The sequence below is a fragment of the Microtus pennsylvanicus genome, chromosome 18, assembly GCF_037038515.1.
Source record: "Microtus pennsylvanicus isolate mMicPen1 chromosome 18, mMicPen1.hap1, whole genome shotgun sequence".
NCBI classification, from domain to species: domain Eukaryota; kingdom Metazoa; phylum Chordata; class Mammalia; order Rodentia; family Cricetidae; genus Microtus; species Microtus pennsylvanicus.
In genome coordinates this window covers 43,016,637-43,032,178 of record NC_134596.1, presented here as the reverse complement: position 1 = coordinate 43,032,178, position 15,542 = coordinate 43,016,637, and the positions used below count along the sequence as shown (strand labels likewise).

Below are 15,542 nucleotides of genomic sequence, written 5' to 3'. Positions count from 1 at the left end.
ACTAGACAGGACTATAAAGAGGGAGGAGTCAAGAGCACTGTAGTCTGAAGGTTTAGTGGAGACAGATACAGTCTGGAGATGCAGTCTGAGGACAGGATTGCCCCTTGGTTTGTGCACTGGTAGAAGTAAAAACTCTCTAGTGGCTGGCACTCTGCTTCTCTGATCTTCAGCATTAACACCCAGGATCTGACTCTCAGTTTTTATTATTAATAAGAATTAGAATTCATGCTTACATCATGGCTACTTCATAACTACAATTTTGCTACTGTTAAGAATTGTAAAGAAAATATCTGATATGTGGGATATCTGATATGTGTCCCCTGTGAAAGGGTCATTCAGCCCCAGGAGGTCATGGCTTTGAACCACGAGCTGGAATCTTGTAAAGCAGCCCTCTACCACTGAGCTACACTCACCTACTGCACTTATTCTTATTTTCTTTCTTTCTTTTTTTTTTTTTTTTTTTTTGGTTTTTCGAGACACGGTTTCTCTGTGGCTTTGGAGCCTAACCTGGAACTAGCTTTGTAGACCAAGCTGGTCTCGAACTCACAGAGATCCGCCTGCCTCTGCCTCTGCCTCCTGAGTGCTGGGATTAAAGGCGTGCAACACCATCGCCCGGCTTTCTTTCTTTCTTTCTTTTTTTTTTTTTTTTTTTGCCTGTCCTGGAACTTACTCTGTAGACCAGGTTGGCCTCAAACTCACAGAGATCCACCTGCCTCTGCCTCCCAAGTGCTCGGATTAAAGGCATGCACTACCACTACCAGGCTCCTATTCTTATTTCCAGGGGCACAAACATTCAGGTTTTGTAATCTCAGGGGATTATGAGGAACAACTTCTACTGTTCCACACAGTAGTACATGACTACAGTTAACAAAAATTTAGTGAAATGTTTCCAAGTCAATAGCAGAGAGGATTTTGAAAGTTCCTAGCACAAACAAAAAAATATTGGAGGTGATGGATACACCAGTTACCGTGACATGATCATTAACACTGTGTATATGCATTGAGATAGCTCACAATACCCCATAGCTATAACTCCTATGTAGCAAATAAAATCAAATATAGCCAAGAGTGGTCATATACATCTCAAACCCAATATTTGGGAGGCAGAAGAAGGTGTATCTTAGTTCCAGGTCAGCCAGAACTACAACAATGAGACTCTTGTCCAAATAAATAAACTGCAACTATAAGGCTAGTGGAAGGGTTTCAAACTGAAAGATGGTTGACATCTGCAAACAAACTGGGGCACAATGAGTGTAGCTTCCCATTAACAGGCTCATCCAAGCAGTGGTTCTCCAGCCTCTGGGGTCCTTCAATTCTCCTCTCCTGCATCCTTAATCTTCCATGGATCTAACAGCACAGTTTAGCCCTAAGTTTAGGCAAGTAATATCGACTGTGACTTAGATTCAGCACTCACACAAGTAACAAAAGTTCAGAAAACAAGTGTTCGTCCAAAAATGAAAGAGACAGACAGGCCTTCCAAGAATGAAAAGACTTGAGGGAAATGGGTCATATCTGAAGGACAGATAAACAATAAGCAGGGCAGGCCTGAGATGTAACTCTGATGTCAAAGTACCTGGGCACCTGGAAGAGGAGAAGGGGAGTTAGGGGCTGGAGGAAGGAAGAGGAGGAAAAGGGGAAAAAGGGGAAAAAGGAGGAGGAGGAGGAAGACATAGCCTTATGAATCTCCACATGGTCTATTCAGAGTCAAAAAAAATAAAGTAGGCAAGGCATGGTGGTGTATGCCTTTAATCGCAGCACTTGGAGGTGGCAGTGGGTGTCAGGCATAATTTTGCTGGAAGATTCTGAAGACCATGACACAAGTATCTCTAGGAGCCAGGCTACTAAGTATTTAAATGCACTATAAGATTCATGTGTAACTTCCCAGCTACTGACTTTGATCACTAAACTAAGGAGACACATATCCACTGGGCCACTTTTCAGGTTCTTTCACTCACATGGGCTAAAATAAAACAAATTTTAAACAAAAAATAAATTTCTTCATGATTTACTTTCAGTAAATGCTATGTCATTTTATATACCTACAACCAGGTGATATAACTTATGTTAGGCAAAAGGGGGGATGACAAGTGGGAAAAAGTGCTAAAAGCCCTCATCTGGACATTCTGAATGGACCTTCAGAGATACTCCAAGCTCAGCGGACTCAACCCGATTTCCCCACACTTACTGTTGGGAGATGGAGTCCTACAAGAGTCTCCAAGAATAAACAGATTTACAGGAAGCCACACAGCTTCTTCTGTCTGGCGCCCTCTTCTGGCCAGCAGACACACATACAAACAGAATACTGTATACCTAGTAAGTAAGTAAATACATTTTTAAAAAAATTTTGCAAGCACATGAGCCTTATCAGATTAACATGGATTAAAGTTAGAGTATAACAACAATTATAATATCAGAAATCAGACAAACTCATGGAAACTGAACAATCAAATACCTGACCCTGGGTCAGGGAAGAAATAAAGAAAGATATTAAAGTCTTCCTTGAATTCAACAAAAATAAAGACACAACATAACCAAACTGAAAGCGGCGCTAAGAGGAAAACTCATCGTAGTAAATGCACACATTACAAAAACGGAGAAAGCACATTAGACAACTAACAGCACAGCTGAAAGCTATAGAAAAAAAGCATTATGACCCTGGAGTAAAGGCTGGAAATTATCTAATGGAGGAATGAAAAAAAACAAAATATAAACTCAGAGAACAATCTAAAGAAATCAATGAAACAAAGAACTGGTTATTTAAGTAAAAACAAGATTGACAAGCAGCTATCCAATGAAATAAAAAAGTACAGAAAGAGAACACGCAATATAACAGGATAAGAAATGAAATGGGGGACATACAAGACACTGAGGATATTCAGAAATAATTAGGTATTACTACAAAGACCTATATGCCACAAAGTTGGAAAATGTAAAATAAATGGACTTGTTTTTAGATAAATAACATATACCAAAATCCAATAAGACCAGGGGAACTATGTATATAGACCATAAGGCGGTTAGGAAATATAAGCAGTCGCAAAAAACCTCCAAACAAAGAAAAGCACAGGACCAATTTGTTTTAATGCAAAATTTTACCTGAAAATCCAAGAAGAGCTGATACCCCAAACTCCTTAACGTGTGTCATATAATCCAAACAGAAGAGTCATTGCAAAGCTTTCTATTATGCAACAGTGGTACCATGAAACCAAACAAAAAAATAAAAAAGCCACCAAGATAGAGAATTACAGACCAATCTCACTCATGAACATTGACGAAAAAATCCCAATAAAATACAAAAAAACCTGATCACAAAAAATAATAGGAGGGTTTATCCCAGAGAAGCAGGGCTGGCTGAACACATGGAAATCTATCAATCAAATCTATCATATAAATCCACTGAAAGAAAAAGAAACCGTATAATTTCACTAGATGCTGAAAAATCATTTGACAAAGCTCAACAATCCTTTATGATAAAGGCCTTGAAGAGGTTAGGGTTACAAGGATCATCTCTAAATATAAAAAAGCAATATACAACAAACCAACAGCTGTTTTCAAAGTAAGTGGAGAGCAACTCAAATATATTCCTTTAAAATTTTATATTCCACTCAACATATCTATTCAACATAATGCGTAAAGTCATAACAATAGCAATAAGAAAACAAAGAGATCATGGAGATTTGAACAGGCAAAGAAAAAGTAATAATTTGGTTATTTGCAGAAGGTATGATTGCAAACACCAGTGACCACAAAAAATCTTCAAAATAACTTCTACAGCTGATAAATACCAGTGATATGGCAGGAGACAAGATCAACCCCAAAAAAGTAACACCTCGCATATACAAAGGATAGAGAATCAGAGGGAGAAATAAGAAAAAATTCATTTCACAGCAGTGACAAATAGCATAAAGTATTTTGGGGTTAAAATAACCAGTAATGAAAGGTGCATTTGACAAGGCTTTAAGGCTTTGAAGAAAAACTGAAAAGGACCCAAAAATATTGAAAGATCTCCCATGCTCTTGGATGAATAGGATCAACAATATAAATACGGGAGCTATAGCAATGGCAACCTATAAATTTGATACATTACCCATTAAAATGAAAAAGAATTTTTTACAGACCTTGAGAAAACAATATTCAACTTTATATAAACAGCCAAAAAGCAGGGAATAACAAAGAAATATGACAGGCTGGCTTGTTGGTGTTCCTATCCAACCAGAAAGCAAGAGAAAATCACAGATATCACAAGGTAATAAAACTGATTGGCTCACAAGCTCAGTCTTATTACCTCCTGTAGCTTAAACCCATTACTCTCAGTTCCTTACACGGTGGGAAATATCACATATTGCTTCTTGAGAGTCTGGGCAGGAGTGGGGGAATGGGCTGTTATCCTCAGCATGCCTCTACTTCATGTATGGTTTAACCGCCTTTACCTCCTGCATGGATAGTCAGCGTTTTACCGCAATACACATTGACACAATACAAACAATTCTATAGCACAAATTTCCTTTTTTTTTTTTTGATAAACAGGGGAAAATACCCATAGTTCATTTTTTTGGAATCTGTGTGTAGTATTCCTGGATAATTCCTACTGGTTGGGGACACTGATAATCTTATAAAGACAAAAAGAAAATTTAGAGTTATTTCCTTTAACCTCAGAATGAATCCACACCTCATTTTCAGAAGCAAAATCTCTTCAAGAGTAACATTTCTTTTTAATTTCATTCAAGGTATTTTAAAATATTTATCTTTAATTAATTTACCAGCATCTATAAACAAATATCCTTTCGCAGCGGTTGCTACTTCTCATGACTCAAACAATTAAAAGATAGCAAAATAGCATAGAGTATCAAGATTCTCTGTGTATCTTCCATCCTTGACATACTTGATTTTAATTTCTATGCTACCACACTTTGAATGCACAGAGATCTGTTTGTCTCTGCCCTCTTGGCACTGGGAATAAAGGCGTGTGCTACCACACCTTGAAGTCACAGAGGTCAATCTCCCTCTGCCTCCCAAGTGTTGGGATTAAAGGTGTGTACTACCACACCAAACAACTCTCTTCCTTTTTTTTTGGTTTTTTACTTTAAGAACTTCAACTTTTAGCCTGCCCATATTTTTAACACACTGTAAATCATTTTAAAAATTTTCTTTGTCTTTGAATCTTTTTACTCTATATCTCTCTTTTTCCGACCACATGAGTCTTTAATTTACCAAGCAATATGGGTAGGATTAAAGCCGTGGCTTTGTCATCTAGATGAAGGACATTCCTTAGCTTTCCATCCTCATGGTTGAGGAACTATGGCATTTCAAGGTCCCTGCCAGCAAGGGAGCTTTAGCAGCCTGTGCTTGTAAACTGCATGAACGCCCTGCATAAATGAGTCAAGAGTTTGTCCTGGCAGGACAGCACAAAAAGTGGGCATTTTTAAACGGCGCAGCTGTTTTACTGCTACGGCTGAAAACCAAAAAACATGCGTTCAACTTTACATAAACACTATTTAAGTGTTTTGTAGCAGGACCCCCTAATTAGCTGTTGGGTTTTGCAGCTAAAGCTGTGTCAGGAAACCTATCTTAAATGAGAGCGCTTGCTTGCCAATAGCAAGCAGAGTAGACTCAAGAAATTGTTACAAGAAAACATGCTTTAATCTTTCCTAAGCTTTCTCTGTCTTTCAGTGGATTCACTTGTCAACACGTCTGGCCGCCATTCTGTAGTAAGAGCAGCGGGGATGCATCCCAAGCACCCAAGCCATCTGCTAGCTTATGCCCGAAATAATTACACGGACACTATTCCTTTAAACACTGCTTGGCCCATTAACCCTAGCCCTTACAGGCTAATTCTCATAGGCAAGCTCCTATGACCTAGAATAACTCTGTAGACCAGGCTGTCCTTGAACTCAGACCCACCTGTGTGGGGCACCCAAGAGTTGGGGTAAAAAGTGTATGCTACCACACCTAGAACTCAGAGATCTGCCAGGCCATAAGTCCCAGGCATTGGGATTAAAGGCGTGTGCTACCAAACCGTGAAATCACAGATGTCAACCTACCTCTGACCCTTGAAGGCCGAAGTCTCCTATTTCTGTGATTCACAGAAGATATTATTCATAGAAATTCCAGGCAAGAACAGTCACTGCATGATAATTTTGAATAAACTGCTGACTCCGTGAACAAGGTACAGGCCACGGCTGATGGAGGACTCCCACCAAGCCAAACTGGCGGCAGGCAGCAGAGCGAGGGAAGGAGGGGGTCCTAAAACCAAACGTTCAGGCACCAGATGATGAAGGCATAAATAAAAAACGATCCCAAACCAGTTTTAAATTATGAATAATAGGGTAGTAATTATTTAAAGGGGAAAAAACTTACAGATCGCCATCATAGACACCAGTCTGTGCAATCAGGAAGGAGTCTAGTCTCCAGAAGTCCAGCAGGAAAGAGAGGAAGGAGGGAAGTAACCGCCTTTTTAAAGAGAGAGACCACACCCCAATGGGCTGGGATCTCAGCGGCTATTGGCTGGAGAAGGGGAAGGATCTCCAGCATCAAGCATGTGCTGCATGGGCATGGAGTGGGGTTATGGGAAGGGGGGGGGGGAGAGAAAGGGGAATGTCACAAGCCAAGTTCTTGGGCAGCTTAGCAAAGTGCTGTGGGAGGAACTTACATTCAGTCAGCCAATAGTCTCTGCAGCACAAGCTCATTGTTCTGCAGGAGCACCTTAAGTTCCATCAGCCAATAGCAGTTGAAATAACAGACAACAGGGGCGTGGTTTATTTATCTTTAAAAAAGAGCAGCAATCCTTGGCCAGGTCTCTTTGCTCCTGTGCTTCGTCCCTGTTCCTGATAAGGCATCTGGGCTACTTTCCTAACGTTTGTCATTTTGTGACTTTTACCGGCCTTAAATAACTATCCCTTTCACTCATAATTGGTGTAGAATTGATTTGTGCATAATCTGGTGACCAGTGTTGGGTTTTAGAAACAAACCGCAATCCCACAGCTTGGCAGCCTGCTGCCAGCTTGACTTGGCATGCTCGGCTCTCGCACGAGCTCTCACTTAACTTGCATGATTGACCCACCACGGACTTCTACCCTGGACAGGAGTTGATCCGGGACTATGAGCTCCCCCAGGGGGCAGAATCAGAACGGAGGATAATCTCAAAAACAAGCCACGTCGTGTTCTATCTACATGGTTGCGGATGTTATGAACAACACCTGCTCTGAATGCTAGGATTAAAGGCATGCAACCCCACACCTGGGCACAAGCCCTCTTGAAAACAAGAGTCACGCCTTAACCCTAGCTCCTCCCTAACCCTAGCCATGCCCTAAACCAAAACCCTAGGTAACCCGAAGAGGGCAGTCATCATGGGACATGGCTGGGGTTGGGGCAGGGCCAGGGGTGCGGCATTGGTATGGGGTGGGCGGTGCTAGGAGTGGGGTGTGGCTAGGGTTTGAGTGGATATGGTTAGGCTAGGGTTTGGGTTAGACCTAGGGTTAGGGCGTGGCTAGGGGTGGTGCGTTGATGGTGGTGGCAGGACTAGGGGTAGGGCGTTGTCAGGGTCAGGGAGGGGACAGGGTGACCGGGCACTTGTGGTCCCTGGGGACATGGGGTGGCGGGGCTAAGTCTCCCATGATTCCCCGTGGTGGCAATTTTGCCTGTAGTCAGGGATGGACTTGGTATAGCAGTATATCCCTGCCCTCAAAGGGTTATACTCAAAGGCTCCTTCCTTCCTTCCTGCCTGCCTGCCTGCCTGCCTGCTGCTCCAGCCAGGCTGTTAGCCACCTTGCAGCATGCAGGAGAAGCAGAGAAAGGAGAAATACTGCTGCTTCCCCCCCTTCCACCCGCTGCTGCTCTGCAATCACCTCCATGGCTTGTGGAGCCGCCTGAAGGGGGATAAGAGGTTCCAGTTCAGGGCAGGGGGAGGAGGCGAAGCTCTGTGTCCCTTGGTGCCACATCTGCTTCCCACAAGGACTGGGGCAACTGGGGCTCCCGGTCTGGCATGGAGGGGGGCGTGGGGAGGGCGGGCGAGGGGGGGGCGAGCGAGGGGGGGGCGAGGAGGGCAGGGAGAGGAGTGAACCACAGGGCTTCCTGCCATGAGCAGCAGCTGTGGGAGCAGGAGCAGCAAGATGTCCATGTCAGACAGATGTCCATGGTGTCTGCCACCCCCACCCCACCCCCCGGCAGACACAGGACACTCAGGTGGTACCCGGACCCAGGCCAGAGGCCACAAGGCCCCTCTGCCAGGCCCAGATGGTCACCCCACATATCCCCTGTGCCCTCTTCAGCCACCTGACTGAACTCAAGACGCCCCTGGACCCAGAGATGCTGCACCAGAGGATGCAGGAAGATGCACAGAGGGCCCCAGAGTGCCCCAGTGTATACAGACTCTGCACAGATAGTTATCAGGACTCCACCAGGGGCCTGGGCAATGCCCAGAGGCCTCAGATACGAGCTGACGATGCTGGGGAGGGGCGCCAGAGCTCAAGTCTAAGGTGTCCAAGCCACCCCTGGGCGGACACAGGACACTCAGAAGGCTTCCAGAATCTGGCGAGAGTCCGCCAGGCCCCTCTGCCTGAACTGCAAATGTTGAACAAAGGTAAAATTGGGTAAACCAAGAACATTAGAAACAAAGTCCACAGTAGAGTAGGGAATGATAATCACAGTTTTCACCCTTCTGTGAAAAGTCTTAGGTTCTGAGGATCTGAAACAAAGACCACCACATCTTTATCAGCTCTCCCAAGCATATTACCGAGATTATAGACAGAGCTCTGTTATTGGTATATACATCGGAGCCTTAGAAAAACATCACAAAGCATAGAGAGATTAACAAAGATGGAGAGGCATAGTTTCAAGTATTTTCTGCAAGTCTTGAAATTAGCATTTGACAATTAGGTGTAAGGTCCATTTCCAGGAAATTTGGGGAAGATATAAATGGCATCTCAAGTACTGTGTATTACGCTACTACTAAGTCACAATATAGAAGAATAGAATTGGTGATATAAAGGATTGAACAATGCTAGAGAGAGTAATCCACACCAAGAAGAATTTAGCTGAGAGGGCAACCCCGAAATACCCAAGGAAAAATAGCATGTTAATATGGAATATTAGATATTTAGATGCAAAGATGTAAATGCTTATTTACCTTTTGTATGTACATGTATGTAGTGAAAATAGGAAGTGCTAACACATAAATAGGATAGAGTCTGCTTGTGTAACTGCCAGTCAGACAAGCATTTGCGATTGATGGGATGGAGACTAAAGGGCTATAAAAAACTACAAAACTAAGCTAATATAACTAAGTCATAATGAAAGCATTCCCATCTGTGAAACCCTCCAGTCTCTCCTGTAAGGTGATCACATAAAGAAATGTTTCTTCAGTAGACGTGGTCTTGCCTGAAGGAGTCAGTCTTTTTCCACAGTGCAATTCCCAAGGAAACTCAAATTTCATAGCGACTATTTCAGTAGTTGTTAGAAAAAGGGAGAAACTTGAATGTATCTTAGAATATCCTTATTCTTGCCAGGCACACAAGTATTTGGGATTGATGGGATGGAGACTAAATAGGTTTATGTTGCTATGGAGATTGTAAAATGAAGGCTGTAGGATACTGGCACTGACAGTTAAATGAGGTGCCAAATAAGTAAATAGTAGAGAAGGCTGAAAGACCATAGAAGAGTGGATAGAGAGCGCAGATGGTGCCAACCTAATTAAGGGCACCCAATGCACTGCTCTTTGGCATTTGATCCTTGGACTTTGCATACAATTCTTTCAAACACAGCTCCATGTAAGTATCTGACATGTGAGCTTATGGGTTCCAATAGAGAACCACATTGGAGAAAAACTCATTTTGACTTTACAGACATTACCTCAAAGTAAAGGATTAGGAAAAGGGTTTCTGATTAAATGCACCTAAGAAACAAGATGGTGTAGATATCCTAATATCTAACATTAGATTCAAAATAAAATAAATCAGAAGAGATGAAGAAAGACAGTTTATACTCATAAAAAGATAAATCAAGCAGAAGTCTCAATCCTTAACATTTATGACCATAATACAAGAGCACTCACATATATAAAAGAAACATTACTAAAGCTTAAAACATACATCAAAATCCACACACTAATAGTTTTAAAACTGCTTAGCTTTTTTGTTGCTAAGGCTGAAAACCCGAAAAGCATGTGTTCAGCTTTTCATGAACACAGTTTAAGTGTTTACTGGCAGGACAGGACCTCTTAAAGAGCTGCAGAGTTTTGCAGATAAAGCTGAGTCAAGAAGCCTTAGATGAGAGCACTTGCTTGCCTCTAGGAAACAGACCCGAGAGAATCAGTATATACCTAAAGAAACTCAGTTCATAATTGCTCCCCAAGCATTTTTTTTTTTTGGTTTGTTTTTTGAGAGACAGTTTGTCTTTAGCTTTGGCGCCTGTCCTGTAACTAGCTCTTGTAGACCAGGTTTGCCTGCCTCTGCGTTATGAGTGCTAGGATTAAAGGCAAACACCACCACTGCCTGGGCACAAACACTTTTGAAAACAAGGTTATTGCTATTTTTGCAAATGTTTACACATGAGAATCAATCTTATCTCCACATATACAAGATATGGAATAGTAAATATTTGAGAGCCTCTCGACTTGAGTGTTGGTATTTTGAAATAAAAATATATAAACACCTACAAAGACATTTTAGACAATAAACCAAAATCTTTCACAGATTAAAAGCAACAAGAAAAGCAAAAGTCAATGAAGAAGCAAATAATTAATTCTAGGGAAGATTATGCTGTGTATAGTAAATTGGCACCATAAAAGGAATACAATTTGATAACAATTTCCAAAAATTTATAACAGAAAAGATTAAAAAGCTACATTCATAGTGGAAAAACTCAGAGTGATCAATGAAGTTATGAAAAAATAATTATGGAAAACAATTTAATATCTGCTTCATGTCACAAGGATTATATCCCAAGATAGGGATTCTGCACTATCTACCTCCCCAATAACATGAACACATGAGAAACTTTGGTAATTCCTTTTGTCACCTAGAACTAAACATCACTGAATCATTTCATTGTGGCTGGTGAGAGCAGAAAGTTAGAAGCATTCTAATCATGTATCGCCAAAAGACAATCAACATCACAATAGTTCTAACACCTTTTAAACTACTTGAGACATTTATCAGACAAACTTTGAAGTGGAATACAATATTCAGAAATTCTAGAAAACATCAGTTTTCCAATATATCTTCCCAGGGCACCCCAAAAGCAAGACCATGTGTGTAGACTGTAAAATGATATTATAAGCATAATCTACCATACTAGAGCTGCAGGGTCTCCCTATTCCCAGGAAATCCATATTCATGGAGGCTCAGAGGACCAAGACCACTGGCCAGGTAAATACACAGACCAACAGAACCACAGCCTGGCTCATGTTCCATCCAAATGTAACCAGGAATGGTAGTTGAACACCCTACACTCACCATGGCATAGCTTTTGGTCTTTCTTACAAGAAAAGATGCGAAGAATCATGAAAAGAACCACCTGTGGGCTGGAGAGAGGGCTCAGAGGTTAAGAGCATTGCCTGCTCTTCCAAAGGTCCTGAGTTCAATTCCCAGCAACCACATGGTGGCTCACAACCATCTATAATGAGATCTGGTGCCCTCTTCTGGCATGCAGGCAGGCATGGAAGGAATGTTGTATACACAATAAATAAATAAATAAATAAAAATGGTACATCCGCCATTTTGAAATTTTCCTGACTCAGCAGCAGGAAAAAAACCTGTTGTTTAAAAAAAAAAAAAAAGAACCACCTGTAAGCTAGAACACATTATAATTCCTGCTTGCTAAGCCTTCCCAGAGTCCCTCACTGGCTAATACCACCCTGCTGGGCCTCAATATTATCAGCTACCATACTGGGTAGTCAGAGATCAAATTACTCACATATAACAGAACATTCTTTTCTGCCCTTTAAGACCAGTAGGCAGGGCCTTAGTCAAGAAAGTTTATATTTTGGTACAGATTCAATGTTCCGAGAGCATATCCTGTTCCTCATCCAAACCACAGGGATGTCTTTTATGTGGACATCCCATTAAACACTCAATGTGCAGTGCAGCCAACCCATCGCTTCCTACCTGGGAAATCCTACAACCAAACACAGATCAAAGCAGGCCAAAAATTAGAAGGCACTGATGAGTGATAGTAGGGCTTGGGGAGAGAAAAGAAAATGTGGATATGGTATAGTTAGAATCTCAAGAAATTATTTTGAAAGGTTGAAACAGGATTTATGACCATGTGCTCCATAAACTAGGGAATTGTATTAGAGCACATCCACGAATTCTCAAACCTTTTATCTCAGGTTATATATCTAAGACCAGTTAAATAAGAGTCATGTTAGGCAGAGCCACCACATTTCAATCTGATCTATTTTGATTGAACTATTGTAACTATAGCAATTTGGTTTCATAATAAGGTGAGTAAAGATTCTTGATTGCATGGTCTGTGGACATGAAGAAATGAACATCAAGACATTTATGGAGCATCTAAAATTGATTACCTAGCTCCACATTGCTAATCTCAGCTACTGTTGAAGTAGGAAAGTTATCAACCAATGTCCTGTCTCTTCCTTTATGAACTGTGAAACTGGCAGTTTCAAGATTTGTCTATGCACTCAATTATTGCACAGATGCCTCTTTATCTATAATCACACAGGAAAAGTCTGAGAGACAGGAGGTCACTCATTAGCTGGTTTATTTATTTTTCCTTCTCATAGACCAGCCAAAGCCTAGTCCTGGAATGTTTAAAGAAATTATCAATTACATAGCATGAGGAAAGAATATTGAAAGCCCATAGTCTCCCATGCAAGGATGGATTAGCCTCCCCCACACTCAACAAAGTCACATGCAACAAAGGTCAAGGGTGACTGCCCAAGTCACCACAAAGAGACAAGAGAACCTGTCTGGCTCATAGTTCATCACTGTACAACTACCTCTGAAAACTCAACCAACCAGATCTTCCTGGTCTGAGGACAGTGGCTCCTACATTCACCATAGCATGGCTTGAGGTCGCCCTTACAGCTCCTTAGACCAAAACAGAGAAATCTTTAATAAATAAAAAAAAAAATAAAAAAACAATATTCCAAAAAAAAGAAAAGACTTCATAAAAATTAAACAAAAATGAAGCCACAAAGCACACAAACTTATGGGACACTAAAGGTCAATAGAAAACCTCTTATCCAAACTAATAAATAGAGATAGAAGATCCAAATTAACACAATCAGAAATAAAAAGGGATACATGACAACAGACACTAAGGAAATACAGAGAATCCTTACATCATACTACAAAAAAACTGTACTCCACAAAATTAGAAAACATAAAAGAAATGGACACTTTTATGGTTAGGTACTATATACCAAAATTAAATCAAGACCAGGTGAACAATTTAAATAGACCAATAAAATATAAGGAAATAGAAGCTATCATCATCAAAAGCCTCACAAACAAAAATATCCAAGGGACAAATGGTTTTAATGTTGAATTCTATCAAGAACTTCCTACACTCCTCAAAGTGTTGCCCAGAACACAACCAGAAGGAACATTGCCAAACTCTTTTTTGAGACTACAGTTACCATGATCCCAAAAACACACAAAGACTCAACCAAGAAAGAGAATTACAAACTAATCTCACTTATGAACATAAATATGCAAAAATACTCAATAAAATGCTAGCAAAATGAATCCAAGAACACATCAAAAAATCCTTCATTATCAATTCAGCTTCATCCCAGAGATACAATGGTAGAACATACAAATATCTATTAATATAATACATCATGTAAATAAACTGAAAGAAAAAAACCGTATGACCATTTGAGAAAATTTGATACCCCTTCATGCTAAAGGTCTTGAAGAGTACAAGAAACATATCTAAACAATATAAAAACACCTGTAAGAATGGCTATGTCCAAAAACACCAATGAGGGTGGTGGAGAGATGGCTCAGTGGTTAAGAGCATTGTCTGCTCTTCCAAAGGTCCTGAGTTCAATTACGGGCAACCCCATGGTGGCTCACAACCATCTGTCATGAGGTCTGGTGCCCTCTTCTGGCCTGCAGATGTACACACAGACAGAATATTGTATGCAAAATAAATAAAATATTTTTAAAAAAACAAAAACACCAATGATATCATAAGCTGAAGAGGATGTGAAGTAAGTAACTGTTGGGAATGCAAACTTGTGCAACCACTTTCAAAATCAATATGGCTGTTTCACAGAAACCTGACTATAGTAAATTCCTAGGAATTCACAGGGATGACCCCAGATAATACACTAAGCAATAGAGGAGAGGGGACCTGAGCTGGCCTTGTCTTCTAGTCAGAATGATGAATAGCTTAAATATCAAAGAACATTCATCTAGCAACTGATGGAAGCAGAGGCAGAGACACACATCACAGCTCTGGACTGATCTTTCAAAGTCCAATTGAAGGCCAGGCGGTGGTGGTGCAAGCCTTTAATCCCAGCACTTGGGAGGCAGAGGCAGGCGGATCTCCTTGAGTTCAAGACCAGCCTGGTCTACAAGAGCTAGTTCCAGGACAGGCTCCAAAACTAGAGAAACCCCGTCTCGAAAAGCCAAAAATATATATAGATAGATAGATAGATAGATAGATAGATAGATAGATAGATAGATAGATAGATAGATAGATAGATAGATAGATAGATAGATTTCTACTCAGAGGCAAAGTCCAATTGAAGAGTGGAAGGAGTGAGAATATGAACAAAGAGGTCAAGACCATGATGGGTTGACACAGTTTAACTGAGCTAATGGGAGCTCACCAACACCAGTTAGACTGGGAAGGAAACAGCATAGGTACAAACTATTCCCTTGGAATGTGGTTGACAGTGGTAAGGCTGAGGGAGACTGATGGGCCACTGGGAGTGGAACCAGGATTTATCTCTACTGCTTGTACTGGCTTTTTGGGAAACTATTCTCTTTGGATGGATACCATGGTCAGCAAAGATATATTAGAGAGGGTCTTGGACCTTCCATAAAGCAATGTGCCTTACCTTCTCTAAGGAATTGATGGGAGGCTGCTTGTTTCTTGCCAGCTGCTCAGACCTGAAATAATTACAGAGAAACCATATTATTCGTAATGTTGTTTTGTAACATGAAGGGCCAGCATTAAAAAAATTCAAAGAGAGCATAACAACATACAGTATCAAGATTATCTGTGTATTTTTCATCTTTATGTGGCTTACTTAACCTCTTTCTTTTATTTTTACTTTTACTTTTTGAGACTGGTTCTCTATATTTTTGTCCAGGAGTTACTCTGTAGACCAGGTTGTTCTTGAACTCAAAGTGATCTGCACCCCCTGTGCTGAGATTAAAGGTGTCTGATACCACACCCTGAACTCACAGAGCTGTCTGTCCCAGCCTCCCAAGCATTGGGATTAAAGGTGTGTCCTGCCACACCTTGAGGTCAGAGAGGTCAATCTACCTCTGCCCCTTGAAGTTTCACAGGTAAAACTACTTCTGGCTCTCAAGTGTTGGGATTAAAGGTGTGTACCACAACACCCA

General features: G+C 41.0%; 1 protein-coding gene across 3 annotated transcripts in view; it reads right to left on the bottom strand.

Annotated features, from left to right (window-relative positions):
* LOC142837328 (HAUS augmin-like complex subunit 8) overlaps window positions 1-15,075 on the bottom strand; it is a 114,470-nt gene extending 99,395 nt beyond the window's left edge. For 2 of the 3 annotated variants that reach the window (XM_075952366.1, XM_075952367.1), the window contains exon 1: window positions 6,358-6,403. In XM_075952366.1, coding sequence (XP_075808481.1) covers window positions 6,358-6,370 — 13 coding nt within the window. In that variant the 5' untranslated portion in view covers window positions 6,371-6,403. Of the gene's footprint in view, window positions 1-6,357; window positions 6,404-15,031 lie in introns of those variants that run through there. The other variant, XM_075952369.1, reaches the window with a different exon arrangement.
* Between the last annotated feature and the right edge of the window lie 467 nt (window positions 15,076-15,542).